Source organism: Canis aureus, chromosome 2 (genome assembly GCF_053574225.1).
Source record: "Canis aureus isolate CA01 chromosome 2, VMU_Caureus_v.1.0, whole genome shotgun sequence".
NCBI lineage: Eukaryota > Metazoa > Chordata > Mammalia > Carnivora > Canidae > Canis > Canis aureus.
In genome coordinates, this window is record NC_135612.1 from 52,595,433 (window position 1) to 52,619,946 (window position 24,514).

Consider the following 24,514-nt stretch of genomic DNA (forward strand, 5'->3'; position numbering starts at 1 on the left):
GAGGGAAGGACCTAATTCACCAGAACACGTTCAAAGCACATTTCACTGTTGGGAATACTCAGAAGAATAAACATAGAATTACACCAAATTTGTTCAGTGTTAAGAGTGACATTCAGTGCACATTCATTAAAGAAATATATTTATTTACTGGCTGTTAAGATATCCATACTACCTAAAACAATCTATAAATTCAATGCAATCCCTAACAAAATCCCAAAGGTGTTTTTTGAAAAAAAAAAAAAAAAAGAAAAAGAAAGAAAGAAAAATTCATCCTAAAGCGCACATGTAACATCAAGGAACCCCAAACAGCCAAAACAATTCTGTAAAAGAACGGCTGGAAGACTCAGACTTCTTGATTTCAAAACATATTACAAAGCCAAATTAAAAAAAAAAAAAAAAAAGTGTGGTACTGGCATAAAAACAAATATACCAATGGAAGAGAACAGAGAATCCAGAAACAAACCCTCACAGATGTAAACTCAAAGTTTAAGAAGTTCAGAAAACCCCAAATGTGATAAACCCAAAGAAATCATGCCCAGACACATTACGGTCAAACTTAACTGAAACACAAAGTAGAAATCTTAGAAGTAACCAGGTAGATGATCTATTACCTGGCGGGAAATGATTCAAATGTCTGTGGATTTCCTGAGAAACCATGGAGACCAGAAGGAAGCTGGTCAACTTCTTTGCTCCCTTTTGCTGATTCTGTGTCAACATTCAAGTCTCAGCTAAAAAAGCAACTCTTCAGCTTTTCCCCTACCTTCCCATTCACGTCAACTATCATCCTACCTTGTTTCATTTTCTTCAGTCCTCATCATGTTTTGAAATTATTTTGTTTACCTTTTTAGTATCTGTCATCACACACCAGACCCCACGCACCCAGCCCAATTCCTTGCTGAATCCTCAACACCTTGAGTAGTACCTGAGACACTAAGTGCTCAGAAATATGTCAAGTGAATGAATGGAGCAACTTTCCAACATGGGCCTTGCAGGATCAAGAATTCACTAGACAGGGCAGCCAGGTGGCTCAGCGGTTTAGCGCCGCCTTCAGCCCAGCCTGGGGACCTGGGATTGAGTCCCACATAGGGTTCCTAGCATGGAGCCTGCTTCTCCCTCTGCCTGTGTCTCTGCCTCCCTCTCTGAGCCTCTCATGAATAAATAAATAAAATCTTAAAAAAAAAAGAAAAGAAAAGAAAAGAAAAGAATTCATTAGGCAAAGTTCAAAAGAGGAGCAAGTTAGAAAGAAGGGAGCCTAAAAAATACACTTGGAAGGTGTGGCATGATATATTTGGGAAACAGGGTAACTCCAAGTGGTAAGAGCCCAGGAGGCACAGTGTGCGTGATAAAAGAGAAGCCCAGGAAGGTAGACTGGAGCCAGACTGGAAAACATTTTCATGCCCCACCGTGCCACAGCAGCTATTGCAGGTTTTCGGCAGGGGAGAGACTGATCCAGTCTATATTTGAGAAATAAAAATATACACACAATGTGGTATTTATTTATATTGTCCCCTTCTAAAAATTTGAAATGCTGTAAGTATAGATACTATCTAGTCAACTTAAAGATGTGCATACCTCTATGAGCAAATTAAATTTCTCAAACTGCTAGTCGTAATTCATTAGTGAGGCCTTGAAATCAATTTAGTGGATATAGCTGACATTATAAAAAGTGGAATAAAATAGAAAACACCAAATTGTATCATACATAGTAAGGGTAAATACTATTTTATAAAATGTTTCCATTATATATATGAATTATACGTACTTGGTGAGAATATAAATATATTTCCTACTGATCTCGACTACAGCAAGAGCGCTTACTGCCCTCAGGCCAAATCTTGTCTGCCTGCTTGTTTCTGTAAATAAAGTTTTATTGGAACACAGCCATTCCCATTCATTTACACGTTATCTATAGCTGCTTTTGCCTTACAAAGGCACAGATGATTAGTTGAGACCAAAGATCACATGGCCCGCAAGCCTGATACTTATTGGCTGGCCCTTTACACAAAAAGTTTGCCAACAACTGATCTTGACCACTGGTTCCTAACTGGGGCAGTTCTGGAACATCTGTAGACAATGTTTAGTTGTCATAATTTGGGAAGGAGGGGTGATATGTGTCCAGCAAATAGAAGCCAAGGATGTTGGCAAACATCCACTAGTAAACAGGACAGCCCTCCACATTTAGACCAAGATGTCAACAGTGCTAAGGATGAGAAACCTTGATCTAGAGAAATGTCTGCACATAAATAACATGAATGTCCACAGTAGGACTGTCAGCCAAAGTAAAAACTGATGACACTTCAAGTGCCCATCAACAGAAGACCAGAACAAGTCCTTCAGGCATATTCATACAGTGGAATCTTTGAAGCAATTAATGCACTACAGTTAATACATAACAACCTACACGGATCTCAGAATACAAGGGTGATTGAAGAAAGCAAGGAGCAGAATATTTTTGTGATTCTCTTTATATAAGCTTCAAACAATTTCTAGTTTAAGGCTATCAACATATGTGGTATACAATTACAAAAACTAAAGGAATTATAAACATAAAATTCAGAACAGTGGTTACCTGTGAGAAGTAAGAAATGGGATGAGGGTAAACGTGAAGGCTGTATTTTTTCTTAAATCAGCATTCACTATACTGTTGTTCTTTAAAGATTACATATACTTTTGGGGTGCCTGGGTGGCTCAGTCAGTAAGGCGTCTGCCTTCGGCTCAGGTCATGATCAAGCCCCTGCTCAGTAGGGAGTCTGCTTCTCCCTCTCCCTCTGTGTGCAGGCTCTGTCTTCTCAAATAAGTAAAAAAAAATTTTTTAAGAAAGATTACATATGCTTTTAAAGTATTATTTGTACTTGTACAAAATTTTTATTTAAAAAACAATCATCATGAAGAGAAAACTAAGGTAGGACAGGATGATGAAGCCAGATGTACAGAGAAATGCATACCATGCGGACCTGCAGGATTTCCAACCTTCTAATGTGGCCCTGATTTTCTCAGCATACAAAGTAAAAAGGAAAACACGATCAGTTACAGAATCTGCACAGCCAATAAGATAAAAACTTAATAGATGCTTGCAAGAAGCACCTTCCCAATACTAAAGCTTAAAAGCAATCTCTCTCATAAGTTTTCTCAAAGGACCTTGGCATGATAAAGTGAGCAATATCCTCCATATCTGAACAACTCAGTAAGATACTAAGTTGCACACAGTTACACTTTGTAACACTGACATTGTTGATGTGGCTATTCTGATACAGCCTAAAAAACACACTATTAAGGTTTAAGCATTTCAAAATACCAAATAATACACAAAACTGCATCACTCAATCCCTGCCCAGGACAAGCCTGCTAACTAGCACCCTGCCAACCTAAGATGGGGGCTGGAGCCAGAGAGGATGACCAGAATGGGAAGGCAAAGGCAGATAAGGCCAGGGATGGCAGGACACCTAGCAGACTAACTGATGAGCCGAACCAAGTATATCACAGGTACTCAACTTAGAAAGAGCCACTAAACCTATTAAACAAAATCAATGCTTAACTGTAAGAAAACTGACATATACTTTGCACAGCCCCATCTTAAACTCTCTCATTTGCCTTCTTAAGGCAAAGACACCAGTAACTGGGGTGAGAGGTGTGAAGGGGTAGGGTAAGCAGAGGACCTGTTAGTTCCAGCTCCAAATTCTACAGGAAATCCTCACTGACTTTCCTAACACTTATCTCAGCATATGCACTCTCTCCCCTTCCCTACACCCCACCCCCCAACACACACACAATTTTATAACACACAATTATGACTTTTAGAGACATGGTGGAGACATTTACGGCTTTTTAAATTTGTTCTCTTATTGTTCTCATTATAAAAATAAAACACACTCATAAAAATTAAAATACGACAGAAAAAAGTATTATATACTCTCTTCTAGTCAGACTTATGAAAAAAAAGTCAGAGTAACTTACGATATTTTCCCAAAAGCTTGCCCTGTCCAAGCTCCCCTAGTCCAGTGAATGGCCCAGCAACCGTCCCACCACCAAGAACCAGAACCCTGACCGTCCTCCTTCACGCCCCTTTCCCTCAGCCCTCTGATCAGTCACCAAACTCTGGAGGTTTTATCTCCTAAAGAGTCCTCTCATCTTCCACTTATTTCTACCACAACCTGCCAGCACCTTCATCCAAACTTTTATCGTTTCGCATCTGCAAAAACTGCACCAGCTTCCTACCTAAATCCATTTCTTTCAACAGCCAGTAATCTTTTCAAAAATGCTTTTGTGACCACGTCCTTTCCCCTACGGATTAGAACAGGCCAGTTATCTTCCCGTTGCTCTTTATGATCAGAATCAAAATCCTTAACGTCCCAGCCAGGTGCTCAAAGGTCCCAGCTCTGTCTCTCCAACCCCATCTTCTCCCTTTTTTTTTTTTTTTAATAAAGATTTTATTTATTTATTTGTGAGAGACAGAGAGAGGCAGAGACACAGGCAGAGGGAGAAGCAGGCTCCCTGTGGGGAGGCCGACTCACGGCCTGAGCCAAAGGCAGATGCTCAACCACTGAGCCACCAGGTGCCCCCATCTTCTCCCCTTAACTCTATCCCTTGCTCCAACAGGGATTCTATCTCCTGCCTCAGAAGCCCGACACTTAACTATTAACTGAAACCTAAAAAAGCTCTTCTGTGCCCCTTGCTACCTCCCGTTCCAGACATCAGCCGAACCGTCGTTTCCTGAGAGGAATCTGCCTCCACCTGCCCAGTAGCTAAAAGAGCGGCTTACTGGCCACACGTCGCCTTCAGGGCACTTGCCACGCTTGCAGCTTTGTCTCTGCATGTTATTCCACCTGTGGCACCAGAAGGTGAGCTCCTGAGCAGCACACATAGGGTCTGCCCGGCACCGCAGTGGACACACCTTAAGCCTCATCTCCTGTAGGTTGAACCTGCCTCACCCTAGGGGTTTTTTGCTAACTCGGGTATCCACAGGGGCTCTTCCCTCTGCCTAGGGGTGGGGCGCCTTTCCCCAAGCCCTCGCCGTAACTTCTCCAGTGGCAGCCCAAGGGTCACCTCCTCCAGGAAGTCTTCCTTGATCATCCTTATCGAAGCAGGCCTCCCCCATTGCTTTTCCTGTTTTGTCCTCTCCATCGGGACTGCCACGACGTGAACACGCACCGCTACTTGCATGGTTGTGTGTTTTAAGGATCGACTCTCCCACTAAACCGTACTCCCCAGGCAGGAAGCAACCACGTCCGCTCGGGTCACCTCGGTTTTCTGAGCCTGGCTGCTCCCTGCGTACGCGTTCGGTACGTTATTTGTGAATGACAGCAGAAAGCCTAGCCGTGCCGGGACGCGAGCAGGTCCCTTCCCCGAGGCGGCGTCCCAGCCTCCCCAGGGGCGCCGGCGCACACCCCCCCCCCTCGCCCGCCGGCTTCCAGAACCGTAAGGGGATACCGAGGGGCGGGCACACGCACCCAAGGGGGCGCCCCCGGAAAGAGAAGCCCGGGGCGGGGCCTCAATGGGAAGGGACCGCTCAGGGAGGGCGGGGGCCGCGGGGCCTCGGCGGCCTGCCGGGAGGGAGCCGCCCCTCGCCGGGAACCCGGGGCAGGCCCCCGGGACGGCCGGACGGGCTTGGAGGCTGGGCCAAGGAAGGAGAAGTCCTCACCTGTACGGTCCGAATTCAAAGGGCCGGGGCGAGGGACCCCCCGGCCTGCTCGGCGCGCGCCTCCCCCGGCCCCGCCCCCGCCATGCCTCTGGCCCCCGCGCCCGCCGCCGCAGGCCCCGGCTTCCGCCGCCCCCGGAAGTGCGGTGCAGCGAGACGAGGGCGGGGGAGAGCGCGGCGCCGTCAGTGGGCGCTGAGACAGTTACAGCGCACCCTGGTGTCCGGAGGGGGATCGCCGCCAAAGGGGCCCACGGCTGCAAAGGAGAGAAATGAACGGGAGCCCTAACCTGGACCCGTCAGAGATCTCTTAGGGTGATGTCTCTGCCCTGCTGGAGACCTTTGCAAGCGCGTGGATAAAGAATGTTTCATCTCTTGGTTAGATGCGGCCTTTTCATGGGCGGAGGAACGATCCGCTTTGTGTTGTCCGCTCCTGCGCAGCGCGCCCTTGAACCCCTAGGACTGTGCTGCTCTCTCTGAACACCCTGCTCCAATACAGTGGCTGGCATATAGTGCAAGTACAGAAAAGCTTCCTGCTCCAACCTAGTCCCATGATCTTTACTTGGACAGGCTGCCCCCACACGTCCCAGCGTCAATCATGCAGTTCTCGCGCACGAGTCACCTGCTTTCCTGGTTGCTCTCATTAGCACCCATCACTATCTGATAATACCTGGGGAGTGTGTGTGTGTGTGTGTGTGTGTGTGTGTGTGTGTGTGTGCACGCACAAATTTCCTTCTTTGTTGTGCTTCCCTTCCCCCTGCTAGAATGTCAACTCCATGAGGGCAGGGATTTTGTCTTGTTTTCTGTTCTGTCCTGCCTGCAATAGGGTTTGAGATCTTGGAGGTGCCCATTAAGGAGTGGGTCTGTGACTGTGAATGAGTGGCTCTACCCACAATGTTCACAGGAACTCTGGAGGGAAGGAATGTTGGTTAGCCTTTACAGAGGAGCACACTGACTCAGGAAGGGTGAGTGGGTAAGAGGGGACAGGGTGGGTACTTGGCCCAGTCTTGATATTTCTAGGCTGAGTGTTCACAGGTACTGACTGCAGAGTCTTCATTTTCTCTTCTGGGAAATGAAGATTTACCTACCTAGTAAGGTTACTGAAAGAATTAGAGGTGTTAGAGATGCTCGGGTGGCTCAGTGATTGAGCATCTGTCTTCCGCTTAGGGTGTGATCCTGGGGTCCTGGGATCGAGTCCTGCATCAGGCTCTCCGCAGGGAGCTTGCTTCTCCCTCTGCCTGTGTCTCTGCCTCTCTGTGTCTCTCATGAATAAATAGACAAAATCTTTTAAAAAAAAAAAAAAAGAATTAGAGGTGTTATACTTCAAGTGCCTGGCACAAAGCCTGGAATGTGATAGATGCTCAGTAAAATATTATTGCCATTACTCAAGACCAACTCCCTTGCCCATGCATGAGTAAATTGAGACCCAAAGAGGGACATGACTTGTACAAGTTCATACAGACCCAAGCGGCAGAATGGAGACTGTGACCCAGGACTCCTATCTCCCTTTTTCCAGGGTTCTCTCCCACACTACCAAGTTCGGACTCTGTCGTGATTTTAGGCATCACCATCTCCAAGTCTGTGTTCTTATATCTAATATTTGATAATTATCTGATTTGATTATTAGATAACATAAGAGAATGTCATTGAAACTATCAAATGCAGAGCAACCTATGAAAGTCTTAGAAAGAAACATAAGCATAATTCTTTATGACCTTGGATTAGGCAATAGTTTGTTAGATATGGCGTCAAAAGCACAAGCAATCAAAGGAAAAAATAGATTAAATTGAACTTCATTAAAATTTAAAAATGTGCTTCAAAACACACAAGAAAGTGAAAAGACAACCCACAGGATGGGAGAAAATATTGGCAAATCATATATTTGATAAAGGTCTAGTATCAAGAATATTTATTTTATTATTATTTTTTTAAGATTTTATTTATTTGTCCATGAGATACAGAGAGAGAGAAGCAGAGACACAGGCAGAGGGAGAAGCAGGCTCTATGCAGGGAGCCCGACATGGGACTCCATCCCAGGACTCTAGGATCACGCCCTGGGCCAAAGGCAAGGGCTAAACTGCTGAGCCACCCAGGGATCCCCAAGAATATTTAAAAAAAAAAAAAAAAAAACCTCTTGCAACTCAGGGTATCTGAGTGGCTCAAATGGTTGACTGTCTGCCTTCGGCTCAGGTCATGATCTCCAGGTCCTGGGATCAAGTCTCTGTGGGGCTCCCTGCACAGTGCTTCTCCCTCTCCCTCTGCCCCTCCCACTGCTTGTGCTCCCTCTGTCTCTCTCTCTCTCAGATGAATAAATTCAAAAATCTTGCAAAGAAAAAAAAAATCTTGAAAAGTGAACTCTTGCAACTCAGCAACAAAAAGACAAACCAATTGAAAAATAGGCAAAACATGGTATACACAAATGGCCAATAAGCACATAAAAAGGTGCTCAACATCATCAATTATCAGGAAAACACAAATCAAAAGCATAGTGAGGTACCATTTCACAGCCACGAGGACAGCTATGGTTTTCAAAAAGGAAAATAATAAATATTAGTGAAGTTGTAGAACATTGGAATTCTCTTACATTGCTGGTAGGAATGGTGCGGTCATTGTGGAAAATAGTTCAGCAGGTTTTGTTTCTTTTTGTTTGTTTGTTTGTTTGTTTGTTTGTTTGTTTGTTTTTTAGAGGCAGAGGGGCAGAGGGAGAGGGAGAAGGAGTATCATAAGCAGGCTCCATGCCCAGTGCAGAAGCTGAGCAGAGATCAAGAGTTGGAAGCTTAACCAACTGAGCCACTCAGGTGCCCCCTAACGTTTAACTTTCATTTGATTTTCATTTATAAGAGTGTCTTTAAAACCCTCTGACTTCCCACTAGTATTCTTGCTATTTGTTGATTTAAGGCAGAGTCTAGCATGGGGAGGCTGTTTCACTGGGCTTCCTGGAAGATCTGCTGGTGGTAGAGGAGGCCTGAGGCTGTCTTTCCTCCTGGACTTTTCCAGGAAGTGGATTTCATTTCATTGCTCTCAGGGTCTGATGTTAAAAAAGGTGACCAAGACTATGACTGCCTGGGAGGTCTTTGGAAGGACTTTGCCTTCAATTCAGAATGAAATAAGAAGCTGCAGGATGGCTCTGAGCAGAGGAATAGCAGAAGCAGACTTGTGTTTTAGAAGGTTCACTCTGGCTGTCATGGGGAGAGGAGACACTTGAGAGACCAGCCAGGAGGCTATTGCAATAGTCCAGGCAAGAGATGATAGCTGCCTGGATTTGAGTGATAAAGGCTTGAAGGTGGTAAGAAGTGGTCAGATTTGAAATATACATTAAAGATATATTGCTTATGGCTTGGATAAGCAGTGTGAGAGAGAGAGAAAGAGAAGAGGCAAGCATGTTCCAAAATATTTGGCCTGAGTAACTGTGAATGCTTTTACTCAAAAAGTAATAGTATCTTTGGATTGGGCCACGTTTAAAGTCCTCTCCGTGAGAACAGTAACCACTTTGGTTTTGCAGCTACTGATTCCAGAGGCCTAACACAGTGCCAGGGCACAGAGACACGCAATAAAGATTTGCTGAATGCTGACACCAGTCAAGGCAGTGCCTCAGATGACACATGTTATTCCACGGCTCTTCAGCCTGCCTCTCCCAGATGTTCCAACTTCTAATTGCCCACCACTCCCTCCCACTGTGCTCCTAGCCCAGGAAGAACATTGAGTTCTGAGCCCCCACCGCAGCCCGTGCTCCTTTGTCCCTCTCAGGAGTCCCAGGGCACACCAGGTCCCCAAGTGAGTGGGATGATGGAGTACTAGGGAGGGGGACCTGGAGGACCTGAGAGCTTTCTCTTCTCTCACTCTGTCCTCCTGTGGCTCTTCTGCCAAGGCTTTTAGCAGCTCTGCTTGGTATGTGCATTAGCCACAAGAGGAGGAGATGGGAACAAAAGCAGGATGAGAGGCTCTTGTTCTTTCTCCCATTCTAAAAGAGGCTGGCTGAGCTCTTTTCACCTCTATATTCAGTGGCAGACATTTCTTACCCTAAGTATTACACCACCACTCCCCATCATCACCATCACCAACAAACAGCATGATTAACACCATCATCATCACCATCACCGTCCCCATCATCTATCCTTTCATGAAAATCCTCACAATCTGCACTTAGTACATATTTATTATATGCCAGATGCTATGACAATCATTTCACCTATATTATGTCCTTCAATCCCCCACGAGTTCAGTCTTATTATCCCCCACTTCACAGATGCAGAAACTTAAGCTCAGTCTCACTTGATCCTCATTTAGATCCCCCCACTCTCTTCTCTCTCTACAAGGCTCACTTCCTTATAATACATCCTCTATTGCTAATTGCAGGCAATGCAAAGTTTCTGCTTGTAGTCCCTCAGCCTTCAGATTTTGAACCCAATTCTTTTTTTATTCTTAAAGATTTTATTTATTTATTCATGAGAGACACAGAGAGAGAAGCAGAGACACAGGCAGAGGGAGAAGCAAGCTACCTGCAGATAGCCCGATGCAGCACTCGATCCCAGGACCCCGAGATCACGACCTGAGCCAAAGGCAGATGTTCAACCACTGAACCACCTGGGTGCCCCATGAATCCAAATTCTTATCAAGTGTTTGAGGACATACCTTTCCTCCATGCTCTCAGCTAAATGTTTCCTGCCCCAGCAATGGCTTTTCTTTGTCCTTGAGGATCCCACAGCCTTTTTAGTCTGTCTTGGACAATCTTCCCACTGCCTCAGGTACCTATGCTCAGGCAACAGGATGAGGTTTGCTCTTGCCCAAAAGCATACACACACACATGCACACCCGAGTTTCCTTTTGGCTTGGAAATGTTTATGGAGAATTGCTCCCATTCATTCGGCAGAGAAAAAGAGTATGGGCTTCAAAATGAGGACTGACACAGTTTAAACAGGCCATCCCTTGCTGTGTCTGAACTGGGATGCCTGGGCAGCAGAATGGGGCTGAAATCTCGTCCTTGCTGGCTCAGCCGAGCTGGGATCCTGGTACAGCGCTGCATCAGCCAGAGAAGGAATGCCTTTTTCTCAGTGGTCCACACAGAAGACTTGCATTTTTTGCAGTCAATCCACTCAGAGAGGAAGCTCTGTCCTAATTCACACAAAGGTGCCTTACAGTAGCAGCAACCATGGTTCAAATCTCATTTTTTAAAAGATTTTATTTATTTATTCATGAGACACAAAGCAAGAGGCAGAGCCATAGGCAGAGGGAGAAGCAGGCTCCCTCTGGGGAGCCCAATTTGGGACTCAATCCCAGGACCCCAGGATTACAACCTGAGCCAAAGGCAGACACTCAACCACTGAACCACCCAGGTACCCCTCAAATCTCATTTTTGTCCTTTGTGAGCAGTGCAACTTTAGACATGTGACTTCACCCGTCTGTTATTTTCAGCCAATCTTTTTTAGATTGCTGGCTCTGTGCCAGGCCCTATGCTGGGTATGGCAGGACTAAGGTGAATAAGACATGATTTCTGCCTCAAGGAAGCCTACCGTCTAGTTGGAAAGACACTCATGAACAGCTAAGTTCTATATGATGTGGGGAGCACTCAGCTGGAGGTCTGTGCAAGGTGGGTAGATGGGCACTCACCCCAGTACTCTGAGAACAAACACCACAGAAGATGCCAAAGGAAAGGTAGGGATGGTGATCCAGACAATAAGGACTATATGGGCCAAGATATGAAATGCAAAACAGCATAGTGTCTACAGAGAACAAAATGCAGTTCGGCATTACTGAATCACAGAGGGTAAAGTACGCAGTGACAGCATAGAGGGCTAAAGGTTCTGAGGTTCACTCAGGTTCACTATTCCTTTAAAAAAGGGATAACAGTATTACTTCAAATGATACCAGATCTGATTAGGTATCTAATCAACGATCACTTCTATGCCCAGACAGATTTGAAACTTCTCAAAGGCAGCTACCATGTCTTAAAATTATATCTATGGCCACGTCTCAAAAATCTGCATTAAATAGTTTTTTTATTATCTAATGCCTAATACATATTAGAGACATAACAAGTATTTTTTATAATAGTGAATGAATGAATGGGGTAAGCCAAACCTGAAGTCTCCTCCTTCTAGATATGCCTGTGATCTGGGGTGGGAAGAAGGTCTCTGGGGAGGAAAAAGAAGTAGGGAACCATCAGCACATTCTTTCCTGTGGCAGTAGCTATTTCAGCCATATAGCAGGGCCTCATGGAGTGGGTCCCTTAAACTGGGGGTCCCAGAGGTGCCCGAGGGCCATCCTGTTCCACCTTCCTCTCTCAGGGACAGGACAAGGGGTAACAGCTGAGCTGTGAGTGGCTGGGATAGGGGTGCAGGCAGAGCTCCGGGGGAAAGGATTGCTCATGTCACTTGCTGGAAATGAAGAGAAGAGGTTGGGGGTTGAGGAGGCAAAGTCCAGAGAACATGAAAAATCTTAGCTGCAGGGAAAAGCACTCTTCTTCCCATGAAGGCAATGAAATTACAGGTAATTGTGAGACACAGAGATTCGATAAAACATAGGGAGGCCATCAGGTGAGGGGACAGGACTGGCTGGGGACTTGGAACAGCTGGTCCTCCCCTCCAGCACCGGTAATCGCCCCTCTGTTATGAAGACTGAACAAACAGTCCTTCCTGGGGTGGGCAGCTGGGTTGGCTGGAAGAACAGGGGTGGCCTGGCCACCCACAAAGCACAAGCCTCCTCCCAACCACCACCTAACTTCTGGGGTCTGGCCGCCCAAGCACCATGGAACGAGGACCTGTTCTGAGGGCAGGAGTGAAGCGGGTAGCTGAGCTAGAATTGACCCCTGTCTACCTGTAGGCTACAGATCCCCAGAGGGCCTAGAGGGAGCCAGAGGGCTGTCTGTGGGAGAGAGACCAGGCATTCCTTCCTGCTCCCCAGTCCCTGTGATCCTCCCTGTCATCCAGAGAGGATCCAGTGGTGAGTAACTCACACTGTAAAACAGAATGGGTGTGGAGCATGCTGGCTGGGGAAGCACAGGGCCATGTGAACACACACAGCGGGTGACAGCGAGCCCGGGTGTCCCTTAGTTAGGGATGGTTTTCAAGAAGTCATCTCTGACTACAGGTCTGGTGCACAGCTGTCAGGGGAGGAAGCCACAGAAGAAGGGCATGGGTGAGAAAGCACATGGTGAGAGACACCTCCTAGAAGACATACTCCACTCTAAAAGAGTCATTCTGAGAAAGCCATAGAACCAGTGGTAAGCCTCTTGAAGGAGAGTACCATCACTCCGACCGGGAATTATAACTAAAGGTCTTAGGGGAGTGGAACCATCCATGACAAACTATTCATTGCAACCATTAATATCCCGCAGCGGGGCAATTACTGGGCAACTGATGGCATCTCGAGGACTAGAAAGCCACTCCCAAAGCCAACAGTAAGGACAAGTGACTCACAACATGGTGTACATTTATGGTGAAGCAAGTGTCAAAGTAGGACCCAAATTGTGTACGTGCCATGTCTAAAATGTTTTAACGAAAACCTATGGGAAGGGCAATGCTTGTAAACAACTATGACAAAATGGTGGTGCTTGGATGAGAGATAGAGTGCTATTTCTTTTGTTCTCATTGTTTTTCATGAATTATTTCTATCCTTTACTTTTTCATAGACTAAAAACCCTACAGCTCAAGTTGGGAACAATGTAACCATCTACCAAGAGGGAACTCATTCAACAAATGGAGGTGGAATATCAGCCAGTATCAACAGGAGACACATTGGTGACTACCGTTCATGGGGAAAGCTGTATGTGAAGTGTGGACCCACTTGAAAGGGAGAAAAGTTTGCATAGGTAATAAAGAGTCAGCAGGTTTAGACATCGATCTGTTGACAATGGTTATTCCTGGAAAGGGTAACGGAGAGATTCACTTTCTACTACCTAGGTATCTCTGGTTTTTAAATTTATAATGAACATGTTTTATTTTAATTATTGGCAAATCAGCACAGATATTTATTCTGAAAGTATTGCAAATAAAACACAAATAATAGCATAAATGGTAGGTTGAGAAAAATGCTGAGTTTTCATGCTGCTTATAATCCCCACTTTTACCCTCAGAACAGGCCATCTATGGCCAGAGCAGCTCAGCGAAGACAGATTATATTTCCTTCATTCTGCAGCACAAAGATACTGCACTTGGTGAAGCTCAATTCAGCAAAACAAGCCCTTTATGTGAGCATCTTCTATACACAGATCACCTAGCTAGGCACTGGGGTGGTAAGGGGACACAAGAAGGATGAGGTGAGCCCTCCATTTGACCAGAGTATAGGGCCAGGGTAGGAAATTCAGCTAGAAAGAAGAGCAAGGGGATCTTTGGGGAAGTCTCTATGGCCTGAACTTGATCTGCAATGGAGGGCAGGGGTGTGACAGGATTTTTGCATCAATCCCTAGGAAGATCATCTAGGGGCTGTAGAGAACAGAGAGAGCAACATGGGGAGGGAAACATGGGGCCACCTTTCCCGTGATGAGGGCCCAGGCTAGGGGATGTATCCAGGGAGCCCCTCCTATCAACTAGCAGGCTTCTCTTAGAGGTAGCTGGCAGTGAACAAGCTGACTCACCCCCTCTCCAATGCCTGAACAAAGTGTGTCCTCTGGATTAGCAGTTCTCAACCATGGCTGCCCAGTGAATGCAGCTAGGGAGCTTTACAGCTGCTGAGCCCTGGGACCCATGCTCAAGTATTCTGATTAAATTGACCAGGGGTACAGCCTGAGCATGGGGTATTTCAGAGCTTTCTGAGGATTCTAGAGGGTAGCAGAGTTTGAGGGCCGCTGCTCCAGAGCCCCATCAAACATAGCAGGAGCCCCAGGGGTCTGTCCCCAGACAAGCTTTCCCACCTCCTCCTAGAACAGATGTTAAGCAGCTAGCCACTCTTTTTATCAAACTCTGAATTTTGAGCTTTTCTATGCAAGCGACAACCGTTTCCTCTACAACACTGAGTGTTCAGCTACTCTGGTCAGCCTTCCCCCATTACCTTCTTTCTTCTGGAAATTTGTTGATCTCTCATCCTGTTTCCCTCAACATTATGGCTCTATACTTTTGGGCCATGGGTCCTTCTGTACATCATTGCCTTCACCATGGGATTTGAGAAGGCAGGAGGAAAACACATGTGTGCAGGGAGTCACCTTGACCTGGAGGCTCCTTTCTATCTTTTATGGGAGCAGAGGTGCTGGGAAGGATTGTGTTCCTGGAGACATCTAGCCTCCCTAGTCTCCAAAGGCTGAATATAGGAAAAGGACATCATTTTAGGTATCATCGTAAAGAACCGGGCTTTGTCCCAAGATGGTGGAGGTGGGTATTTGCAACTGGAAATTGACATTTGTGATATGTAACCAATAACCACAGTAGTTGGGATGTGAAATTTGGCCACTTCCATGGATAAGGCCACCCAGAGTTACTCTCTTCTTTCTTCCACCCCATTGACCAAAACTAAAGGCTATAATCCCACAGCTTAATACAGGAGGGCAGAACAGTTTAGGATGTGGGTGTCTGGGCATGCCCAAACCCTCCACATGACCATAGTAAGATAACTCACCTCCACTCAACCAGGAATCTTACCTCACAACCAGCCAGGGTGTGATTTGCCACATTTGCCAGTCCACAATTGGTGAATTTGGGAGACAGCCAACGTCCTTCTAGAGACCTGGCCAGAAGCCTCTGCCAGGGATCTGGTACGAGGGGGACAGGGTGACAGTCAGCAGCTAAGAACCACTGGATGGCCTTCTGATCAACATGGGACAGGTTCAAAAGATGGGAAGAGGGAAGAGAGGAGCGGGGATACCTTCCCCTGCTGCCTTCACAAAACATTACTATCTGCTGAGGGCTGGGCCCCTCGGGGCATCTGATAAGGTTGTTAAGTCAGCTGGAACACCTGCCCAGCCATCTGGCACTTTCATCCTCCAGAAAACGCCACCCAGGCCTCCTAGCTCACCTCCTCAAAGCCAGGGGGCCACAGGGGTCCCACACACCTGCCAGGGAGAATGAAGCCCCCCAAACCCTGAGGGCTATAAGGCAGTGTTCTGTGTTCCCAGGTGACACTTCAGAAATTCCTCTTTGACTTTGTTAAGAAATGAGTTTCTATCAATGACTCACCTTCTCTAAGGCTTCTGATGGTTTAAACACGGGTTAATTCTGACCTCGCTGAGATAACAGAAGCATGGTTGGGGGACAGGGGGGAGGCTGGAACGGCGAGAATTTAAACAAAGCTGCCCTCTCTCCATATCAGTCTGAAAAGGAGCTGCAGCCCAGGGACCATTAATCATCTCAAACGCTGGCCTTCAGGATCTTATCTGCTGTACAATCGCCTCATCCCCTCCTCTTCTGGGCTCTGGAAACCATAGCATTTGCAGAGAAAACACAGTACCTATGTTAGCAAATCTTGTTAGGCTCTATTCAGTGGCACCTGACCCATTAATGTATATATTTAGCTGTTCCAATAGAGTTCTGATTTGTGTTAAGAAAAACACATCGAGGCTGCTGGGAATGTTCTGTATCCTGGCCTGGGTGATTATTGTACAGGCGTGTGCATTTGTAAAAAGTCATCCAGCTGTATGCCTAAGTGTCCTTTATGCATGTACTCTCTGTCTGTTATCCCTCTACTTATACATTTAAAAGAAAAATCTATTTAAAAAAAAAAAAGGAATGCAGAACTCAGCGTTAACAACGGGGAGCAACAGGGAGCATTAGCAACAGGGAGCTCCTTAGGCTCCCCAGGTTTAACTCCCCCCTTCCCCACCAAGAGACCCAGACTGTGTGTGTACAACTGTCGTCCTATTGCCTGGATCCCCATCCGCTGTGGGGTGGGGGTGAAGGTGGGGGGCAGCAGCAAGGCAGAAAGAGATAGAATTTAAAGAAGACACATCTGTATTTGACTCCTGACTCTGCTGTTTCCTAAGTCACTCAGGGCAGGTCTCGTGTCTGCTCTGTGCCTTAGTTTCCTCATCTGTAAAGTGGGGGTAATATTCCCTGCCTTACCTATTGTTGATGATTAAAGACAGTTAAAAAGAAAGCACCTGGCACATCACACCAAATGGCAGTGTGGGTCCCTGTGTAATAGCTGGTCCCTTAAGAGCCTGCTTCTCCTGATTACTTGTCCTTCCTTGCTTGACAGACTCAATATCTAAATGAACTTCAACATCACTTGGCATCAACTTCTTCCACTCCGACCTCTCATGCACTCCATGATTTTCCCATCCCCATTGCAACTCCAGAAGTGCCACTTAAAACCCTTGCCCTAGGGATCCCTGGGTGGCGCAGCGGTTTGGCGCCTGCCTTTGGCCCAGGGCGCGATCCTGGAGACCCGGGATCGAATCCCACGTCAGGCTCCCGGTGCATGGAGCCTGCTTCTCCCTCTGCCTGTGTCTCTGCCTCTCTCTTTCTCTTTCTCTCTCTCTCTCTCTGTGTGACTATCATAAATAAATAAAATTTAAAAAAAAAACCCTTGCCCTAAAAACAAACAAACAAACAAACAAAAAAACCCTTGCCCTGTCCCTGCTCACACTGCTATCCACTTCAGCAAGAGTAGGCCACTCCTTTCTACTGTCCATTCCACAAGATCGCCCCAACCTTCTGTGTTCAGTGTCCCCCAGCAGCGGCGTCAGCCACACCAGCTGTGACCCCAACCTTACCTGTGGATTCAGGAGATCTTGTGTATGCCCATGTGTATGCAGTGGATGTTGATAGCAGGCCCACCACTTGCCAGTGGAGACCAGAGGATGGCCAGTTCTTGGAACTCAGGGTACAAGGAGGGTAGACTCAGCGCCCACACACTGAGCTACCTGTGTCCACTCAGGAATGCAGACTTGTCCAAGATGAGGTGTCATAGATGTGGGCGTCAGTGCTTACCTGTGCATACCCTCCCCCAGCATGCATACCTGTCCTGCTGGGAACTTGCTGCCTCCCAAAACAAACCCTCTCTCCTCTATGGACCACTTACGGTTTTCAAATCCACTCTATCAAATGGGCCCATGTGTGTTTCCCTCTCACACCAACTAGAACCAGACTAATCCCCTTCCTGCACTCTCAGCTTCCAAATATTTAAAGACTTCCATGTCTCCAATCCTTAAGAGTCTTCTCCAGATTAAAGACGACCTATTCCTTCAATAGGAGCTCAGGCTCCAGCCTAAGGAGCTCCCTGTTGCTAAGCCCTGCCCTGAACTCCATCATGGAGGGAATAAAAGGTAAAATTCAGAAATGGTGGCTATTTTCACACCAGCACCCAAGTGCCCACTCCAGATCCCTCTGTGCTTTTAACACCCTTTTACCATCCTGCGCCACAGCTCCCAATCCTCCGTGATTGATTCCCGGTTCACACTAATTAGGCCTTGCTTGCACGGCGACAGGAAAGAGAGCTTTGCCATTTTCTTAAAGGAAACCATATGAGAGGCCAACCTGCTGGTGGTTGCCAGGCAACCTTGATGCTCCTGCAGGAGAAACCAACTCAGAAGAGACAGAGCCAGAGTGCCTAGTTAGCAGCTCCTGGAAAGGTGTGAGAAAGGCCTGGCTGGCCCTGGCGCCCGATGGTCCAGCTGTCTTTTTAAATGGAGTGCAGGAGCTCTGTGTGTGTGTGTCTGTGTGTGTTGGGGGGCACATATGAAGTGAGCTGGGACAGAATAAAGTAGCATTACACTGGGTGTTATACTTTATGTTGGCAAGTTGAATTTTAATTTTAAAAAATTTAATTAAAAAAAAAGAATAAAGTAGCGTTAGCCTTTAAGCTGGAAACAGAATGACAGATATTGTGGTATGATAATTTATAAAATATCACATTTTATCTCTTTACCCTTAAATGTTCCTTCCTGTCTCCTCAATTCTGGCAGCCAAGCAGGACTTGAAAATACTAAATAGGACAGTAAACAGACACAGCCTATAGGCAAAGGCCTTTTCCCTTTTATGAAATAGTAAGCCACAGAATAAGGGATAAGGTGAGGAGTCTTGGAGGGGCAAGGGAAGAGCTGTGATGTTGGGGAAGGGAGATTTCCTGGGATCTGAGGAGACAAAGTCTATGCCCTTACTAATCAAGGAGCATGCACACTCCTAAGATGATGGTAAAACTTCAGGTGGGGTTGAGTACCTGTACTCCTAACCTTACAAAGCGTTCCTTAACCTGTGCAGTGGACAGCTGGCTGGCACAATGCATGGCTCCAAGGAAACCCATGTGAGCCAGAAGCCGATGCCTTAGCATCTCCAAAAACCCAGAACTTTTGCATGACCCTGATGGGAGGAGAAAAAACAATGGCTCAGATTGCATTTCTCTTACTCTACTAGGGCAAGGAGACTAGGGCTGGGGTTACTCTAAGCACAGCAGGTTGTTCTTTTTTGTTTGTTTGTTTGTGTTTTAGATATTTATTTATTCATGAGAGACACACAGAAAGAGGCAGAGACATAGGCAGAGGAAGAAGCAGGCTCCCTGTGAGGAGCCAGATGCAGGACTTGATCCCAGGACTCCGGGATCACGATCTGAGGGGAAGGCAGATGCTCAACCACTGAGCCACCCAGGCATCCCCACAGTGGGTTTGATAGAGAGTGATTACAACTTTTTAGGTGAAGGAGGTGCCTGGCTGGCTGAGTCAGAAGAACATGTGACTCTTGACCTTGGGGTTGTGAGTTCAAGCCCCATGCTAGGTATAGAGGTTATTTAATGAACAGATAAACTTAAAAAAAAAACACACACAAAACTTTTTAGGTGAAGAACTTGGTAATACTTACCAAACTTTTAAATGGCACAACCAGTCATTTCACTTGTAACAAGAAGTCTTGTTTATTGTTCTGCTAACATACATGCCAGGCAATGCTCTAGGACCTTTCCCAGGGGTACTCTCACCCATGACAGGGGCTTGCTATCACGGAATATTACCGATCTTTTTTTTTTTTAAGATTGTATTTATTTATTTGAGAGAGAATGAACAGGGGGAGGAGAGGGGGTCTGATGGTTAGATCAGATGGGGTGGGTGGGAGTGGGGGGCAGCTTAGCACAGGGTCCATCCCAGGACCCTGGGATCATGACCTGAGCCAAAGGCAGACACTTAACCAACTGAGCCACTCTGGCGCTCTAGAACGTTACTAATATTTAAAAAATGTTGTCAATCTGTTGCTGGAAAAATGGTATCTCATTGTTGCTTTAATGTAATAACACGGAGTAGTGATTTTTCACCTCTATTTCTGTTTCTTTGCATTTTAACAATGAGACACATTTGTGTATCAACTGTGGTAAAATGAAAGTAAAAAAATCATGATCCCTTATGTTCTTAAGAGCATGGCTTTGGAATATAGAGAGCAAGAATGGATAGAAAAACAAAGAGATATTAATAAAACCACATGGTGGAAGGTTTGGGCCACATCGATCAGATATTAGATAAAAGTAAAAGATTTGATGGCATAATTAAACTTGACCATATATAAATGTATTTTACATATGTGTACACATACCAAATACACACAAAAGCGAATGAAATTATGCACACATACAGCACACGGGGAACAAAAAATGACCCAGCTTTGAGCCACAAAGGAAAACTAGACAAATCCTAAAAATCATAAAGAGGCCACAATCTCTGAACACAATGAAATAAATTCAAGATTAGTAGTTTTAAAAGGATAACCAAAATATTATCTGCCTTAAAAAGTCACTAAAATATTCTCCTAAATACGCTTAGGTTAAGAAAAAATTAAAAAATCAAATTACAAGGTATTCAGAAATGAAAGACCACCAATTGGTTTAAATATTTAAATGTAAACAAAACTATGCAAATTATGGGTAATTAAAGAATAACTTTGGCATAGGTAAGTCCCTTCTAAATATGACAGCAAACTTCAGAATCTCCAAAAGACTAATACATTCAATCACCATACATTTTTTTAAATTCTGTGACAAAAACTACAATAGGCAAAATCAAATGATAAATTGGGAAAGAATATTTGCAACTTATATCACAAAGGGCTATTTCCTAATATGTAACAATCTTCTATAAACCAACAAAAATAGAGACTAATAGCCCAAAAGAAAAATGCCCAAAGGATATGAATCAAGAGTTCACAGAAAAAGGGATTTAAGAAATGGCTGTTAAAACATAAAATGTGATATCCCATTGTACACACAATATATTTAATTGCAAAATAAGACTATATTGAGATATTGAGTTCAGGAAAAGGACAGACTGCATAATGACCTTTATATAACATTCAAAAACAGGCAAAACTAATTGAAGGTGTTTAGAAATCTGTCTTGGGTGGTAGGGAGCTGGAGATATGATGGGGCTGCTGGAATTCTATTTCTTGATCTGAGTGCAATTACACAGACGAATTCACTTTATGAAAATAAATGGAGCTGTATGCTTATGATTTCTACATATGTCCGCATGTATGTTAAATGTCAATAAAATTTACTTTAAAATACTACATTGAATATAATTTTTTACATATGATTTAAAAAGATGGAATCATTTAATGATGCATTATGTTAATAAGAGCGAGGAAAAAGGGGTTCTCTCATATATTGCTAATGGAAGTACAAACTGATAAAGCTTTGATAGGGAGATGATTTGCTAATATCCTGTAGAAGTTATCAATGCACATGCCCTCTATCTAGTATTTTCACCTCCAGGAATTTATCGTATAAATAACACTTGCACCAACATGAAGATATAATGCACTGCCACGTTACTGAGAGACCAAAAGATTTGAAAGCTACTTGAATATCCACCAACTGGGGACTAATTAAATAGTCCATACAACGGAATCCTTACAATGAAATGCTCTACCATCATTAGCTTTAAGGAGGAGATGCTTTTTGTACCAATATGGAATGATCTCCAAGTTGCATTTAGGGAAAGGTATAAATTAAGGAGCAGAATTGTATCTAAGGTATACTACCATTTGCATAACAATGGGAAGGTATACATATAAACAGTACTCACATATTCATAAATATCCCTAGATAAATAGCCAAGCCACCAATGACATTTTTTGCCTTCAGAAAGAGCAAGGGGTGACTGAGGAGCAGGAATAGAATGGAGATTTTTCTTGATGTACATAGAAAAAGCACTGGACAGACACCATTGAAGAGACATTATCTTTGGGTTGGAAGTGGTACTGAGTGGCAAGAGTGAAGAAAAACCTTTAAAGTTATATTCTGTAAACTGAATATAAGAATATATCCATGTAGTTTTTAACAATGTTTTAAGAAATAATGTGTCTCCAATAATACTTGTTGCAGACAAGATAGAGGCTAAAACCAGGGGAAGCAGATAGAGCATCATTTCAGTGTAGTTCCCCGAAGATATTTATCAATTACAAGGGAAAAATAACTTTATAGTAGAGAAACCTGTCAGACACCACTTCACTAACATCATCAGTAGTAAGATAACATCAGGTACCCACAGATACAATGTACTGTGAAAGACCTGAGATCTCTTCTGTACTATTTTTCCCAGTAATGCATGGCCTCAATCCAATCAATGAGAAAACACACAAAGCCACATTGAGAGACATTCTACCAAGTAATTGACCAATGCTCTTCGTCAAGGATGTGAAAGTCAAGGAAAAAATTAGCAACTTCTACAGATCAGAGAAGACTAGGGAGCTATGTCAACCAAACACAGTGTGAGACCCAAGAAGAAGAGAAAGGGGCATTAGCAGGAAAACTGGTGAAATTCAAATAAAGCCTGTAGTTTCATTATTAGTATTGTAAAGATGTTAATTTTCTGGCCTTGATAATTACCCTGTGACTATATAAGTAGCTGACATTAGGGGAAGCAATGTAAGGGGTATACATTAATTCTCTGTATTATTTTTGCAACTTTTCTGTAAGTCTAAAATTACTTAAAAATGGGAAGGAAGGAAGGTAGAAAGAGTGCAAGAGAAGGGAGGTTGATAAAACATAAAAAACAGAAAAGGAAAGGAGCTGGAAAAGCAGAATTTGACAGTGCCTTAGGTATCTCTTATTTGGCAAGCAATGTTCTAATTTCAGGAAATGACTCAGTCTACTGGGAATTTTGTTCAGTTGTAGAGATAGAAATAGTTTTTTCAGCACATGGTGCTGAACAACTGGACAGTCACATGAGTGAATCTAGACACAGACCTTATATGCATCACAAAAATTAAAGCAAAAGTACCGTATAGACCTAAATGAAGAATGCAAAGCTATAAAACTGCTGGACAATTACACAGGGGAAACCTAAATGGCCTTAGGCATGGTAAAAACTTTCTCACAACTCCAAAGGCATGATCCATATGAGAAATAGTTGGTCATCTGGACTTCATTAAAATTAAATTTTTCTGCTGTGCCAAAAACACTGTCCAGAGAATGAGAAGACAAGCCACAGACTGAGAGAAAATATTTGTAAAAGAAATATCTGACAAATATTTTATAAGTGTCTGATAAATATCTGTATGTCCAAAAATAAACGAATTCTTAAAACTCAAAAATAAGAAAAGGAAAAACCTGAGTGAACACCTCACCAAAGAAGATATACAGATGACCAACAAGCAGATGGAAATGTGTCCATATCATTTGTCATTAGGAAAATGCAAACTAAAATGAAAATAAGATACTACTACACACCTGTTTGAATGGCTAAAATCTGGAACACTGACAACACCAAATGCTGGTGAGGATATATAGCAACAGGAACTCTCCTTCATGGTTGGCAGGAATGCAAAATGGTGGAGCCACTGTTCGAAAATAGTTTGAGGGATCCCTGGGTGGCGCAGCGGTTTGGCGCCTGCCTTTGGCCCAGGGCATGATCCTGGAGACCCGGGATCGAATCCCACATCCGGCTCCTGGTGCATGGAGCCTGCTTCTCCCTCTGCCTCTCTCTCTCTGTGACTATCATAAATAAAGAAAAAAAAGAAAAGAAAATAGTTTGATACTTTTTTACAAAACTAAACATACTCTTACCATAAGAGCTAGCAATTTTTTTTTTTTTTTTTTTTTTTTTACCCAAGTGAGTTGAAAACATATCCACACAAAACCTGCCCACAGATGTTTATAGTAGCTTTATTCTGGTTGCCAAAACTTGAAAGTAACCAAGGTATCCTTCAGTAGGGGAATGGATAAATAAACTGTAGCACATCCAGACAATGGAATAGTATTATCCAGAACTAAAAAGAAACTAGCTATCAAGCCATAAAAAAGACATGAAGGAAACCTAAATGCATATTACTAAGCAGAAGAAGCCAATGGAAGGTGGATATGGAAGGTGGAAGGTGTATATACTGTGTGAGTCCAACTACATGATATTTGGAAAAAAAGGTAAAACAGACTAGTAGAGACAATAAAAAGACTAGTGATTGCCAGGAGTTGGGAGGAAGGAGGAATGAACAGGCAGAGCACAGAGGATTTTTAGGACACTGAAACTATTCTTTGACGATACTATAATGGTAGATAAATGTCATTATACATCTGTCAAAATGCACAGCATAGAATTCCAACACCAAGAGTGGACCCTAATGTAAACTATGGACTTCGGGTGTAGTAATGTGTCTGTGTAGGCTCATCAGTTGTAAGAAATGTACCGTCTGGTGAGAAATGTGAGTTGAGGGGAGGCTAGGCACGTGTAGAGGCAGGGGAGATATGGGAACACTCTGTACTTTCTGCTCAAGCTTGCTATGGACCTAAAACTGCTCTAAAATATAAAATCTACTTAAATTTAATACATTTACATTTAATACCATTCTGAATGGTTGGATGGGACCTTGCTAGGAGGAGTCCCCTCCTATCAAGACTCCCTTTGATAGGAGTCCCCTCTTCATCTTGTAGGCCAGCTGAGAAGTTATATGCGAGTGTCCTCTGATTTACTCCTGGGCCTCCAGGAGTCAGAAATTCATAAAGGTCACTGAACCCAAGAGCCTGGAGCAACAAGACATTTTTCAC

The 24,514-nt window shown here is 44.3% G+C and overlaps 1 protein-coding gene and 1 long non-coding RNA gene across 11 annotated transcripts in view; both read right to left on the reverse strand.

Annotated features, from left to right (window-relative positions):
- DET1 (DET1 partner of COP1 E3 ubiquitin ligase) overlaps positions 1-5,753 on the reverse strand; it is a 48,687-nt gene extending 42,934 nt beyond the window's left edge. For 4 of the 10 annotated variants that reach the window (XM_077871825.1, XM_077871821.1, XM_077871814.1 and 1 more), the window contains exon 1: positions 5,639-5,753. Coding sequence is in view for 2 of the 10 variants with exons in the window: in XM_077871800.1 (XP_077727926.1) it covers positions 5,044-5,070 (27 nt within the window). In the remaining 8 variants the exon portion in view is untranslated. Of the gene's footprint in view, positions 1-2,569; positions 2,595-5,043; positions 5,359-5,638 lie in introns of those variants that run through there. The other 6 variants (XM_077871807.1, XM_077871785.1, XM_077871791.1 and 3 more) reach the window with 5 other exon arrangements.
- A 7,901-nt stretch (positions 5,754-13,654) lies between these two features.
- On the reverse strand, positions 13,655-23,461 carry LOC144297557 (uncharacterized). The gene is made up of 3 exons (XR_013364549.1): positions 23,204-23,461; positions 15,736-15,970; positions 13,655-15,311 (listed from the first exon to the last, which is right to left on the reverse strand). It is a non-coding gene; the product is annotated as an uncharacterized LOC144297557 (long non-coding RNA).
- Positions 23,462-24,514: the final 1,053 nt, after the last annotated feature.